This window comes from Leptidea sinapis, chromosome 19, assembly GCF_905404315.1.
Source record: "Leptidea sinapis chromosome 19, ilLepSina1.1, whole genome shotgun sequence".
Taxonomy (NCBI): domain Eukaryota; kingdom Metazoa; phylum Arthropoda; class Insecta; order Lepidoptera; family Pieridae; genus Leptidea; species Leptidea sinapis.
The window spans coordinates 942,454-957,369 of NC_066283.1; the positions used below are offsets into that span (position 1 = coordinate 942,454).

Below are 14,916 nucleotides of genomic sequence, written 5' to 3' on the forward strand. Positions count from 1 at the left end.
TAGGGTTTTGTTGTTTCAAATGATTATCTCAACCTTGTGTTGAACCACATCTATTAAAATGAAATTTAATTGCAATAAAATAATGAATGCAGATAAATATATTTATTTACAGCTAAAATCTTTCAGCAACTCTTTTTGCAACATTCCTCAAGTTTCCATACACCTTTGATGGTGGTGAACCCATGATGAGGTTACAAATAGCCCTTCTAGCCAGCGCAATATTCTGATAACTACCTAAAATGTGAATCTTTGAGTCTGCCAGTACTATCCTAGTTTTTGTAACATTCTCAATTGTGAATTTAGTTCGACCAGCTTTACCGGCAAGTCTTCCAATCGCCCTACCTAAGTGGTCTCCATTGAGTGTTTTCACATCTTTCACCTCAAATGATTCAACAAACAAATCATCAAGTCTTAGTAGAGCTAGGGCATCTTCAACTTCAAATCCACAGATGAATGCCTGAAATAAAAATTATATATTATAATAAATGACAGTAGCTAGTGATTTAAGGCACCTTTCAAATCAAATCACAAAATGTTTGCATGTTAAAATGCAAAAGTTGGCCCTGTGGTACCAACCTAACTTGCATCTGGTGCAAAGAAGGCTATAACAATATCTGGAGAATATTACCAGACACTGAAACACAGCCAACAGGCTTGTTGTAAATGCATAACATAGGGTGAGATGTTGTCTTTCTTACCTTGACAAAATCGGCAGCCTTTTGTAAATTATTTTCATCTTTAGTCTCTGGACCAACTCTGATTTCAACATTTCTCGACTTTGTATTAAAACGAACTTGTAATAATAAGTGCTCTACTATAGGTGTAAATATTTTTAGCCAACTTTCTTTTAATGGTGTGTATCTGAAATAAAAACAATGTTTGTCATTTTTTAATTTCTGTATTACAATGACTATGAGCCTAGTCGTTGGGGACTTTTAATTAGAATTTAGAGGTTAAATTACCTGTGGGCTGGTACTGGAACTTTCCTCATATTAACTTTACTTTCATTGGGCTCAACATTTTTCTTTGATCGCTTTTTAGTTCGGCTACGTTTGGTCTTTGCTTCGGGGGTATTTGACTCCTCAACCTCCATGCCATCCTTGGTTTCAGTTGTGGCTGGTCTCTTAAGATTTTTAATTTTTACTGGATTTTTCGCAGGAAGAAACTCTTCTACACTAATGTTTTCAACTTCCATATTTAACTATAGGTACTAAGGATAGTATTTAATATTCTACTGAAGTGCTTATTAGTTAAAATTTTAATATTTAGTAATATCAATACGTACTAAATCTGAATATGCGATTTAGAATAGTCATACCTACTTAATAGATATTAAATATTATATTACAATGTTTTTAATTTTAAGCACCACATGGTCTGTGACGCTTGACACTGACAATGACACATGTTACATACTTTAATGTTTTTTTTTTTCCAAAGAGAATTTAAACACTGTTCAAAAGTATTGAATGCGAGCTTTTTTTTACCTTTCACTCCTCTTTGGAGATTTTGGCTCACACATTCCATGCATCCGCCGCTTCAAGTTTTCTTTCATTATGCATTACATTACATATTACACATTGGAAGTTTACTTGTATATTCTACTTCGAAGTGTTTTTATTTATTCCAAGGTAAGAAAACGAGTAGCGATAATGTAACGAGAAATTTGATAATGTAAATAGATAATGTAAATGTACCTAAATAAATAGGTATAAAAATACGAAGTGACTATTTGTACGGGTACTGGACGAATTAATTATATTTATTCGTACATTTACTCAATTTTTTTTTAATTGAGAATGAATTGGATGATTAGCTTGTTTTCGAAAAACGCGGTAAAACCAATAACTTCTCAACTTCCCGATTTTTTTATGTATTAAAAACTTATCATAACACATTTGTCGGATTTTTTAATTACCTATTCAAATGTATGATCTATGTTTTATTTGCGTGTTTACCTGTTCAGAGGTTGAAATTGTTTTTCTTTAATTTCTTGAAAATTGAGTATTGTAATAATATTAGTAGCACTTTAAACGTGGACCAAATCTCTACCTCTATGATTTATAAAATTGGTTAGGTTAGGTTATGTTAGAACAGTTAAAACAACGCACGAGCCGAGCGTAGCGGGCCGCGGGAGCAGCCGGCGAGTGCCAGAAACGAATTCTAGGCGTTTCCCTTTCTTTTCTCCCCATAAAAATGTCCAACCCTTCAAAATGTCATAATTTGTGGTTAGGTTATAATGCTTTTTTCTCTGCAATGGTGCATTACCTTGTAATTAGAGTGGTAGCATTATAATCGTGGACTAAAGCTCTATCAATTAAAATAGTTATTACCTCATAAGTCGTGCTACGGGATACTAAGGTTTAACCCAAATTTCATTCAATGATGTCTTTTTCTCTCTAATCCGATAATCGGACGACTAATTAAATTCATTCGTCCAGTTGCCGGACGAATAGCAACAGCCTAAAATAAAATTATTCGTCCGACTTCTGTACGAATAATAATAAATTGTTCGTACAGAAGTCTATTATTACGGGTACTATTAATAGACTCAGCCTAAAAAATAACATGAAATACATTTTTTACAGGGAAAATACATTATTATCAACAGAATACTATTTTACTACTAGGGTTTTTATTGATGTAGGGAAAGAGACACGGACAAACTATCTAAAAAAAAGTTTGGTCATATTTAAGGCAGGAAAATATAAGTGAACCAGCATTCACATTGTGGCCTGTCTATAATATGAAACCTTGCCTCGGTGTGTCCAACACGCATTCTTATCAATACGGTGATAATGATTTTATTAAGCTTTATGACAGAGAACCATGACTTGTTGTAGGAATTTTTTGTTGAATTTTGAAATAAATTTTTCCTTCAAATTGGCTACTTTCTGCCCTGAATTTACCCCAGGACTCAAGTGACTGAAAGACCTTTTGTTGAACAATCATAAAGTTTACTTCTTATTTTTGTTTAATTTGAAGAGAAATCTCAAAAGAGCCTGTAAATCAATTCTGGAATCACTTAAAATAATACAATTATTTAGCCACGACATTCAGCGGCAGAAACTGACGTATGAGATGGGCATGATACTCCTACAAAATCTTCTGGCTTATATTTTGACGCATCGGTATAAATATGATGTCACCCAGGCAAGTGTTCCTTAAACAACAGAATTAAAATAATTATTGACAGTCTATGTTTCAATATTTGCAATATATTTAACAGTCGGAATGTTACTTAACTCAGCGACAAAGATACAGATCATCTGTATTCTATAGTGAACGTAGTGTTTAATTTCTCTTTTATCTGTAGGCTAGCGAACGGGCACTAGGATTGACCAAGCATAGTATCTAGACTAATTGATAGCTTCCGTCTCACTCACACGAGAAAAAGAATAACTTATGCGAGTCTTAAAGAAATGATATCTCATTTCTTATTATAGAGTGATTAGATTTTTTGTTTCGCCATGCGGGCCGATTTTTTCTAGGTCAGCACACCCGGTGTGCCAAACAAACTTGACAGCACTACACAGATATTTTGTTTACTTTTATTTGGGGTCTATAAAAATAAGCTATTATTGTTGTGAAACGTATCATGACATATCCTCTATTTATTTAGCAACAGTGACAATTTTAAGTAAAATCGAAGGAAATAAGGTGCTATGTTGTGTTTTAAGATGTAAAAGTGATAGTGTTTACTTTTAATAGAATTGTTTGCACTTATAATAGTCTTCCGAAAGTTGATCAAAGTATAGACATTTTTAATGATAAGCTCTCTGCTTTTCAGTTTAAACTTCGGAAATTGATATGTTGCTAGACAGAAATATAATTTGCTGTTCAACAAAATTATTCATTTAATGTAAAGTTTTAGTTCTGCCGTATGTAAAATAAGTTTTGTTCATTTTCATTTTAATTAATTTTCACTTTATAGAAACTAATTTATAATTGTATTGTAGCTTATTTTTGATTTGTATTGTATTATATTGTATCTAGTATTAGTTCTTATTCGTTTTGTTAAAATTCAAAAATTATGTATGTTATAATTGCATGTGGTCGTTGCCTGTAAGTGCAATAACACTTAGACGTAGACTTCTTTAGAATAATATTTAATGTAATTAGTTAGTGATTATTGTGTTGGCGATGCTAATAAATAAATAAATAGTGAAAGAACACCTTGTGTTATATTATGTACCCATACATATAGGATATTATCTGTCTCATGTTGGCCACGCAAAACCGATATCTTGTTACTTAATATACTTGCCCCCTTATTCATAATAGTCTGCTAACTTAATGCATTGCTAATTCTCACTCTGTCTTCTTCTATTGACCTAAGTCAGAATGAGAAAATACACTCCTCAGCGGTTGTTTAAAGTTTTTTTATGGAATAGGAGGACAAACGAGCGTACGGGTCACCTGTTGTTAAGTGATCACCGCCGCCTACAATCTCTTGTAACACCAGAGGAATCACAGGAGCTTTGCCGGCCTTTAAGGAAGGTGAACGCGCTTTTTTTAAAGGTACCCATGTCGTATCGTCCCGGAAACACCGCACAAGGAAGTTCGTTCCACAGATTAGTAGTACGTGGAAGAAAGCTCCTTGAAAACCGCACTTTGGAAGACCGCCACACATCCAGATGGTGGGGATGATATCCTAACTTGTGGCGTGTCGTGCGAAGATGGAATTCGGCGGCAGGAATCAGGTTATACATCTCTTCGGAACACTCCCCGTGATAAATGTGGTAGAAGACACACAAAGAAGCGACATCCCTACGCAACGCCAAGTGATCCAGCCGTTCACAGAGCACTGGGTCCCCGACAATTCGAGCTGTTATACGTTGCACGCGGTCAAATGGATCGAGCTGATACTGGAGTGCGCCAGACCAGATATGACAGCAATACTTGGGACGGGTCGTCCCCTTCTTGAGTTTCTTGCTACTTCTTCTCATTAGCTCAACCCTTTACGAAGTAGCGGAAGATTCTATAAGAAAAATATTTTATTTTTTTTGACATTCATAAGTGTCATTTCCGTGACCTACGTGAATAAACTGATTTTGATTTGATTTTATTACTCCATGTGTCGCCGGACCTGCGCTTAACTTAGAAAATTTATCGTACTTTGTTATAATTTATTAATCTACTAATTTCAGTTTGAAATACTATTGTTAATTATTGCAAAATGAATTCTTCTATATTAAAGCAAGAAGATTTATTAGAATGTGTGACAAAGGCGTTTACTAATTATAAAAAATCAACGAAGGAGCGAATAAGTATATCTTATATTGAGTCGCGCTTAGAGAATTTGGAAAAGTTGAAAGGAGATTTTGAAGAGAGACACTTAGATTTAATCGGTAGTGTAGATAAAGGAAAAGGAAGTAAATCTGAGATATCATATTTTAAGGATGATTTGTATAGTGATTTTGATGACACTTACATAGATTATAAAACACGGATGAAGGAAGATATGCGAAAGTTAAAAATAAACACGGGAGGGTCTGGTGTGACTGGAGCAGCTACTACTGCAGTTTTAAATACTGATGTTAAGCTACCGCAAATACAGCTGCCACGATTTTCTGGTATTTATGAAGATTGGCAGGCTTTCCATGATATGTTTTTATCCCTTATACATACAAATCAATCTTTAAATGCTGTTCAGAAATTACATTTTTTAAAGAGTAGTTTGAGTGGAGAAGCAGAACAGTTGTTCAAAAGTCTTTCAACGACTGATTCTAATTACGAAGAGGCCTGGACACATTTAACACGACGTTATAATAATAAAAGATATAAGTGTAATGAAGTTATGAAACGTTTGTTTGGACAGAAAAGTTTAAGTATAAAGTCAGCCACAGGTATAAAACATTTATTGGACACTACAGCTGCCTGTTTAAAATCGCTTCAAAATTTATTAATAGATAGACTCTACGTGGGATCCTATAGTAAACTACTTGGTTCTTACGAAGCGAAGAAGTTATACAGATCATGTGTAAAGTGTATTCAATATAGAAAACAAAATAACAATCCATTAATTACAGTTACCTGAAGCGAGACTCGAACCTATCAGACCTTTCAAGGTAACTGGAGTTGACTTTACTGGATGTATCAACATCAGATTTTCACCTGGCTCAAAATCCTTCAAGGGATGTATTTGTGTGTATGTTCACAAAGGCCATACATCTCGAAGCAGTGTCAGATTTGTCCAGCCAAGGTTTTATTGCTGCTTTTCGCAGATTTGTTTCGAGAGGTCGTTGTGAAACATTGCACAGTGATAACGGTACTAATTTTGTAGGAGCTAGTAAAGAGTTAAAAGCAATGTTTCTTAGCTCCACATCAAAGGTACCTGACGAAATAAGTGCTTTACTAGGAAACGATGGAACGACATGGAATTTTATTCCACCATCAGCTCCTAATTTCGGAGGGTTGTGGGAAGCTGGGGTTCGTTCTACGAAGGCACATTTAAAACGTGTTATAGGTGATGCTACTTTAACGTTTGAGGAGTTGTCAACGGTTGTTAGTCTTTTACTTCAACAGCTACAAATGCATTTTTGTAAATTAATGAACAAAAATCAGTTTGGTTTCACTAGGAGCTTATCAACAATTAATGCGGGTACTAGACTCATTGAGCACATCTTTGACGCCTGGGAAGAGTCACAGGATGCATTGGGCATTTTTTGTGATTTGTCAAAAGCATTTGACTGCGTCCACCATGAAACTTTACTCCTAAAACTAAAGCATTATGGAGTGAAAAATAGAGCCCTAAATCTGTTAAAATCATATTCAAGCGAAAGAGTTCAGATAGTCGATGCAAATGGCAAACGGTCTTCGGGTAAACCTGTGGAAATAGGTGTTCCACAGGGTTCTATTCTCGGTCCTTTCTTGTTTCTTATATATATTAACGATCTACCATTTATGGTAGATGATAGCCATGAGATTGTATTGTTTGCTGATGACTTATTTTTAAAGTGAAGCGACGTGCGGATATTGATGACGAGGTAAGCAATGCACTCTCAAAGATAGCGCGTTGGTTTGAGACGAATAATCTGCACTTAAACAGTAAAAAAACAAAGTGTTTACGGTTCATTACACCAAACACAGCGGAGGTACAAACCAACGTACTTATAAATGACCAGAGATTGGAACTTGTGGACACTACGGTCTTCTTGGGTATCACGGTAGATAAAAAGCTTCAGTGGGGTCCACATACTACCCATCTAGCAGATAGACTCAGCTCTGCGGCATATGCAGTTGTAGTGTATGAGTTATGAGGGAGTGTATTTATTCAGTAAGTTTTAGAATCTTAAATTTTTTTATGCCCATATCTGAATCGGTGGGCGGTTTGTAGAGTATTGATAATAAGTGTTAAGAGTTTTTTTGTATAAAGTATATAAGTTAGTTTCATTTTTTCGTAGTTTGTAAAAGAACGTAGTTTTTTGGTGGGCGGTATGTGTAATTCGACGCTCACAGTAGTATATATAATATGTTGTGCCGCCTAGATCATAGATGGCGCTGTAAATGTAGTTGTTTAAGAATGAAATGCGCTTTTAGTAATTTTAGCTTTCATTAGCATGAAGCCTTAAGCATAAATATTGTATGTGAATTAAAAGTTTGTTATTTGACAAGTGTGTGCGTATTATTTACATCTCGCGTTATCATTATAAGACATACCATACTGGATTTTTTTACTTCCCTGTTCCTTTACATTTACATAGTCAAAATAATAACTTATGTCTTATTTGGGATAATTTTGGGTTGGTTTGGCTTGTTGGCAACACTCAACACTGGTTTCAGGGGGGTGCAACTTCCCTACATTGGCACATGAAAAAATTTGCATTGAAAGTGCTGCCACCTATTCTATTAGTTACGCTGCAACTTCACCACGACGGCAATAATTTACATACACGATAGATGCATAGATAGAGCTAGTGATAGCAAAAAACTCATTTAACTCACTTATTATATCAAGAGTTGGCTATTGTGTTGTAATCATTGAATGCCTCTCCTTATTTAAAGGTGAACATAATAAACGAATAAGAATTTCCACCCACACCAAACAAACATCAATATGCATTCTATACGGCTCATCAAAGTTAGCCCCCCCAAAAAAATTTTTTTTTCTATTTTTGAATTTTCAATATCGCATATCGTTAGTTCGTAGTTTGTTCTTAATTGTTCGCTATAAATAATTGTTTGTTCTTTTGTTGTTTATTTAAAAACAATTAATTAAAAATGGGGGGAAACGCCTACTATTGGGTTCTGGCACTCGCCGGCCGCTGCCGCGGCACGCTACGCTCGGCTCGTGCGTTGTTTTAACTGTTCTAACATAACCTAACCTAACCAATTTTAATGAATTGCAAATTTAAAAAAAAAATCGAGAACAACCAAATGTTTATAGAGAACAATCAAGAACAAATGGCGAATTAACGATGTAATAAAAAAATAAAAAAAATAAAAAAAAATCTAGGGGGCCATCTTTCTTGAGCTATTCAATATGGTCTACAACCATAATAAAAACTATAAGCATGATTAGCGCCATCTAGCGACGATACGCTAAACGCGTATAAATAATGCAGCGCCATCTCTTAGCCTGGGTACACTGATTTTACAAAATAAAAACATTTGTTGCACATCTATCTCTAGTTTATTATAGTGTATTATCTATGACTGGCTTTGACCCCTTTGCCTGTCCAGATGGACGAACAGAACCAAAAAAAAATATCTATGACTGGTTTGGTGTCTTTGGATGTTATGTCATAAATGCAAAAATTTTACGGAACCAGTCTTGAAAATAGAGATCATTTTTATAAATATGAATTAAAGAATAGGTAAGTTGTAGATCATCAGGATAATAGTATTATGATAATCAGGAGAATAAACAAAGCCTTGATTTGATTTTAGGGTAAAATGACAAGTCTTATCCGCACCACTTTCGTGAAGGTGATTTCACCTGTACAAAGTGGAAAAATTGCAGGATGTACAATTCTGCAGAAAAGGGACATCATGGGCAAAGCTTTACGGGACTCACTCCCACCTCGCCCTCCAAAACCAGCCCCGTTTGATTACGTTTCCAAGGATTATACCTGGTTGCGTAGTTTGTTTGATAGAACAACACACAGGATGGACGAGAACTCGAAGGTTATCGTCGTTGAGGGTCCTGTAGCTTCAGGAAAGACATCTTTCGCAGCTGCCTTAGCTGAAGACTTAGGTATGAAGCATTTTCCTGAAGCCAATATGGATATTCACTACATTCAACAAGGAGTCGACTTGCGTATTTTTGACGATAAGGTTCCTGAAGACACTCGCACTTTCGATCATGTTAATTTCAATTGCTGTCCAACACACCGTCTTGCTGGTAATTTCCAAATTATGATGTACATTGCAAGATTTGGTCAATACATTGATGCTTTGGCCCATCTCTTCAACACTGGACAAGGAGTTGTGTTGGAACGATCACCCCACTCAGATTTCGTGTTCTTGGAAGCTATGTTTTCGCAGAACTATATCAGTAGAGGAGTTAAATCTGTATATTACGACCTGAGGAATATTTCTCTTGAGGATTTGCTTCGTCCCCATCTTGTCATATATCTGGATGTGCCTGTTACGAAGGTATGTATATAATTTAATTTGTATGATATGTCATATTTATTATAGAACATGTCCCACATCAGTAATGAATAACAGTTACAACAGTAAATATTTCATTCACTTTTATTATTGTTCTCTTTTTATATTGTCTATGATATAAATATGTATATTTGTATGACATCCATTCAGTTATAGAACTTACTATGGATCATATTAAAATAATATTTATAGTTAATAATATAAGTTGATACCTTATGTATTTATTTTACATTATTTTTGTATTTATAATACATGACAGTATATAATAGATAACCTTTAATCAATTGAAAAGGAATAGGGTCCCTTTTTTATTCGGTGCATAATTTTATATTTATTTATAGGCAGCTAGAATATATTGAAATAATCTTTATCCAATCATAGTGCCTGAACTAAGCCAGCTTATATTCTCATTTATTATTTTTTTCTTGGAAAAAGTAGAGCTAGTTGAAGTAACTGACTATTCTTTGATAATGTCCAAATTTATTTGATGCCCTATAATATAATTAGCAGTGATAAAAGTGTTGCAATCATTAGGGCTCTGTTGGTGAATTTGTTTTTCCTACAGATCTCATTTCTGATTCAATCTCTCACTTCATTGCCCTCTGAGCCACCATGTGCGAAAGCACAAGGTCAAAATATTATTAGATGATTGTAAAACTAATGTGGCACTGGGCAGGGCACATAGCTTGAAGGACAGATGGCCGATTGCATTGGATGGCAGATTGGGGCAGTAAAGTCCTTGAATGGCAACCACATTCTGAAGACACAGTGTTGGGAGGCCAGAGGCCCCCTGCAGCAATGGATGTCTTTTGGCTGAAGTGATTTATTTAAGTAGAATAATAAAAGTGGACTCTTCAAGATGATTACAGTATGACAGAAAATTCAAAAAAATAATCTTGCAGTTACTACACTGCAAGATTAAACTGCACTTAGGTATCAGTGTCAGATGCAGAGTACCTATACTCGCTTGTCCCACAAATGAGCAGATCATCTTGCTGTGCTCAGCACTACCACCCACAGAGTCATTAAAATATTTGATGTTGTCACAAATTTTATTTTTTATATTTTATTCCTTATAAATAAAAGTACCTGGATGACCGAGCCTTGCTCGGATTTTTACAAAACTTGAACAAAATAAAAACTAATAGTACAACTGGATTCAAACCACGGTCTTCTGCTTTCCGGTTTACCCAATGAGCTGATATATTATTGTCTTGTATAAAGTGATATATATCTGAGCTATTATAGTCTTGTATATAGTGGCGAAACATACCTTTGTATTCTAATGTTATTGTAACAGTTTACCATTAATACATGGATAAAACTACATTATTAAAATCAAAACCTAGCTAGATTGATTTCTCGCCACCAAAACTACCTGTATACTAAATTTCATTAAAATTGTTGGAGCCATTTCCGAGTTTCAGATCAAATATATATTTATATACAAGAATTGCTCATTTGAAGATATAAGATAAAGTATTTTCTAAATATTATTTTAGGTACAAGAAGCAATAATTAGTAGAGGTTATAAACATGAGGTGGAAGGCAAGGCACTGACCTGTGAGTTTATTCAAGAAATGGAGAGGCAGTACAAAAATAAGTATCTGCGTGATATTTCAACTCATGCAGAGTTGTTGGTCTATGATTGGACTGGAGGAGGAGAAGTAGAAGTTGTAAGTACCATTACATATACTACAATTTAACAGCAACGGTCAATTAGACATAATTCCAGAAAAATGTTCCAAACCACAATCTTGTCCAAATTGAGTTAAGACTGGTCATGTGATTCATATTAACAGACTGACAAAAAATGACAGCCCTACTGTCACTCTTTAAATGACATCATGACTTAATAGCCCAACTTACATTTATGGAATACACTAATAGTTATTAAACTTTAAACACGAATACCTTAAAATGTGATGTTTGTGGCTTGGAATGTTTTTCACGATTGACATCCAATTGATGAGCAAATTACTGAGGCTTAGTTGGTTTTATTGTTCATTATGTATGTTTGCCCTTAAAGTGGGGAACCCCATGTTTCTTTTAAGCCAATTTGTGATATGATGGCAGAATTGGCAATACCTCAAGAAGATGCATTAAGGGGAATGTCGTCAAAGAGTGGGGGAAAAAAAAATTGTTTATATAGTTGTTAAAGAGAAAGCATGGGATTGAACTAGGTTTATTTGACCCCATCCCATGACCTTGCATTGCTATATTTGGATTCTAGCTCAGATAGCGCAAATAGAATGTGAGTTCTTTCATGTTCTATTGTATCTCAGTGTATCTCCTGCAATATAGTTATAACTTTAACAGTGAATATGTATAAATGACCTAAAACAAGGTTTCTGTTACATTAATCACTATAATAAATTTGTTTATTGTCGCAGATAAGTTGATTACCCTGTCTAGAAGCTAAAATTATGAAAGCCTGTCTTTAATTATTGAAACAATTCCAGGTTGTGGAAGATATTGAACGCTTGGATTTTGATCAATATGTACACCGTGAGGAACCCAAGATGAAGGATTGGAGGCTACCACGGGAGGTGGAGTGGGCAGACCAGAGAATGACATTCACCAACTACAAGCATAGTTTCATGAACCAGTTCAACCTGCCCAGAACCGATGTGCCGGAGCTCATTACTAGTGCAGACGACATGTTCGAGTATAACCAGGTGTGAAGTTTTTAAGTATATCGCTATCATACCTACACCTATTACTCTGTAGGTTTGAACTAATTCCTGCAACTAAAGTCCACTATTATTCCAAACTCATCAAACTTAGGCTCAATGAAAAATTTAAAGAAATAAATATTATGACTGTTCATTGTCAGTACATTTATAAAAATTTTATATATGTTCATAAAAGTAGTCACTTTTTTTATTAATAGTAATTTCATTTTTAAAACCTTAGAAATAAGGGATTGCTTGTAACTAATTCTAGTAGGCTTCATAAGATACAAGAAAGCTATTAGCTTTAAGGGTAAATGTATACACTTTAATAATAAAGTCCCAGCCACTGTTCAGGCATTATTTATAAATAAATAAATTTAATTGTTTTAATAAAACATTACTCTGTCATAAATCCTTTTACTCCACAGCTGAATATCTAAGTGATCCGACTGCCTGGGACTAGCTTATGATTATTTTATAGTAATAGCAATTACAGTACAATATTGTATATTTTATTAAAATGAGCGCAAAAAAAAGAATGCTGGCAGAGTTTCTTGATACAAATTTATACTCTTTAAAAACCAATTTATACTTTTTAAATACCAATTTATATTCTTTAAATATCAATTAATTTTCTCAAAATTGATTCATTTCTAATATACTAGATACTACTACCACTTCAGAACCAAATGTCGTTCTGAGAGAGAAGAAGCGGGGCAAGAAGCAAGCTTCAAAAAAAGCGCGTACACCTTCCTTAAAGGCCGGCAACGCTCCTGTGATTCCTCTGGTGTTGCAAGAGATTGTGGGCGGCGGTGATCACTTAACAACAGGTGACCCGTACGCTCGTTTGTCCACCTATTCCATAAAAAAAAGAAACTCTCCCAGCATTCTTTGTTTATGCTCCTATTATTTCCCAATTTTCCCTAGAACTGAATCATCCCTGTTAACTGAATCACTGAGACATTTGTACGAAAAACTCGCACGATGTTTCCAATATTGTTCTACGAAGTCTATATATAATAAGAGATTTCCACGTATATAGTCACTCATCACGATATCTCTGGAACCATAAGCCGCAGAGACTTGAAATTTGGTAGGAATATTCCTTTCGCCGAGTAGTGGTCAGCTAAGAACGGATTTTACGAAATTCCACTCGCAGGAGTTTTTTTTATTATTACCAGAACAATGTCTGTCGGGTCAGCTAGTCTAATATATTTCTAGTTCTATTAAAAGGTTATCTTTATCCTCTATTTTATGTTTTAAATTTTAAGTTGTCAACTCAACCAATTTAAATTTAATTAATTTTATATTTTTTGTTTAGATAGTTACACCAACAACACATCATTATAAAATTAAAATTTTAGCAAGTACACAAGGGATAGTACAATATGACATGTCTTTACAGGTGTAAACAACTTTTACAATAGTGTAAAGTGTTTAATATAATAACAATTATAATTTATAAGTATACAACAATACAATAATTATATTATAACGTCAAAATAATTTAAAATACGCGCCCAACAATAAACACTTGACCTTCGTTCTTGTTACGAGAATACGCATTATACGATTTCCCTAAATAGAATAGAATAAAAATATAAACACTATTAGAAATAAAAACACACACCTTCAATTTACTGTATTTATTACAATCTTATTTATATAATCTTATTTATTTATTACCTGCTTAAAGGAGCTGATTCAGTATATCGTTGGTCAGTGCAGAAGACACCAACACAACACTGGTTTTCAGCAGCCCTTCGTGACATTTGGAGTTGACAGTTGCTGTAGTCGTAATCGGATCGTAGCTTTGTCATAATTGGAACTGACCCGTCAATTTGTGTTACAAGAATACGAAATTTGACTTTTTGACATAAGATCGCTTCGATCATACTCTCGTTTTGTTGCAAGAGTAGGCTACCTGGTGACAGGCGGACGGACAGCGGAATATTTATTTATTTATTCGACCCACCAGTGATAATTACATTAATTCGAGCAACAATAAAATATTTAATCTAAAGTTAATTCTAAATGCATTATCGTTTAAGGTAGATACAGCATGCAATTATTATGAAGCTTACAAATATTTATATCAAATGAAGTACTTATACATAATTTAAAAAACGTACTAACTTATTTCTGCCGTGAAGCAGAAATCTGTAAGCATTACTGTATTTCAGTCTGAAGGGCGCCATAGCTAGTGAAATTACTGAGCAAATGATACCTACCATCTTATGTCTCAAGGTGACGATCGCAGTTATAGTGCCGCTCATAATTTTTGTTTTTTTTTTTTCAAGAATCTTGAGAGGACTCTTGAAAAAAAAAATGTAATGTAATGGAACGGGCGCATCAATTACCAACAGCTGAACGTCCTGCTCGCCTCGTCCCTTACTTTCATAAAAAAAATGTAGCTCTCAATGTAATGTGCGTCTACGTTATTAATAAATGTTTTTGTCCAGGTCGTATATTCACACCCCAAACTGAAGTACTTGACTGGTTTCAACGTCGCCGGTGGAGATGATGGAGTCTTATTTAAGAATAAAACTCCAAAGTACGGAGAATTCTTCTGATATAAATAATATTCATCTGATTATTTACATTAAATAAATGTAGTTATTTC

General features: G+C 34.4%; 2 protein-coding genes across 2 annotated transcripts; one reads left to right on the plus strand and one right to left on the minus strand.

Moving 5' to 3' along the window:
• Positions 1-87: 87 nt before the first annotated feature.
• Positions 88-1,393, minus strand: LOC126969858 (RNA-binding protein pno1). The gene is made up of 3 exons (XM_050815436.1): positions 963-1,393; positions 699-861; positions 88-457 (listed from the first exon to the last, which is right to left on the minus strand). The coding sequence occupies exons 1-3, from the start codon at positions 1,193-1,195 to the stop codon at positions 113-115; spliced, it is 741 nt and encodes a 246-aa protein (XP_050671393.1). The 5' UTR covers positions 1,196-1,393; the 3' UTR covers positions 88-112.
• A 7,258-nt stretch (positions 1,394-8,651) lies between these two features.
• Positions 8,652-14,916, plus strand: LOC126969852 (NADH dehydrogenase [ubiquinone] 1 alpha subcomplex subunit 10, mitochondrial). The gene is made up of 5 exons (XM_050815428.1): positions 8,652-8,819; positions 8,893-9,600; positions 11,121-11,294; positions 12,081-12,296; positions 14,756-14,916. The coding sequence occupies exons 2-5, from the start codon at positions 8,899-8,901 to the stop codon at positions 14,864-14,866; spliced, it is 1,203 nt and encodes a 400-aa protein (XP_050671385.1). The 5' UTR covers positions 8,652-8,819; positions 8,893-8,898; the 3' UTR covers positions 14,867-14,916.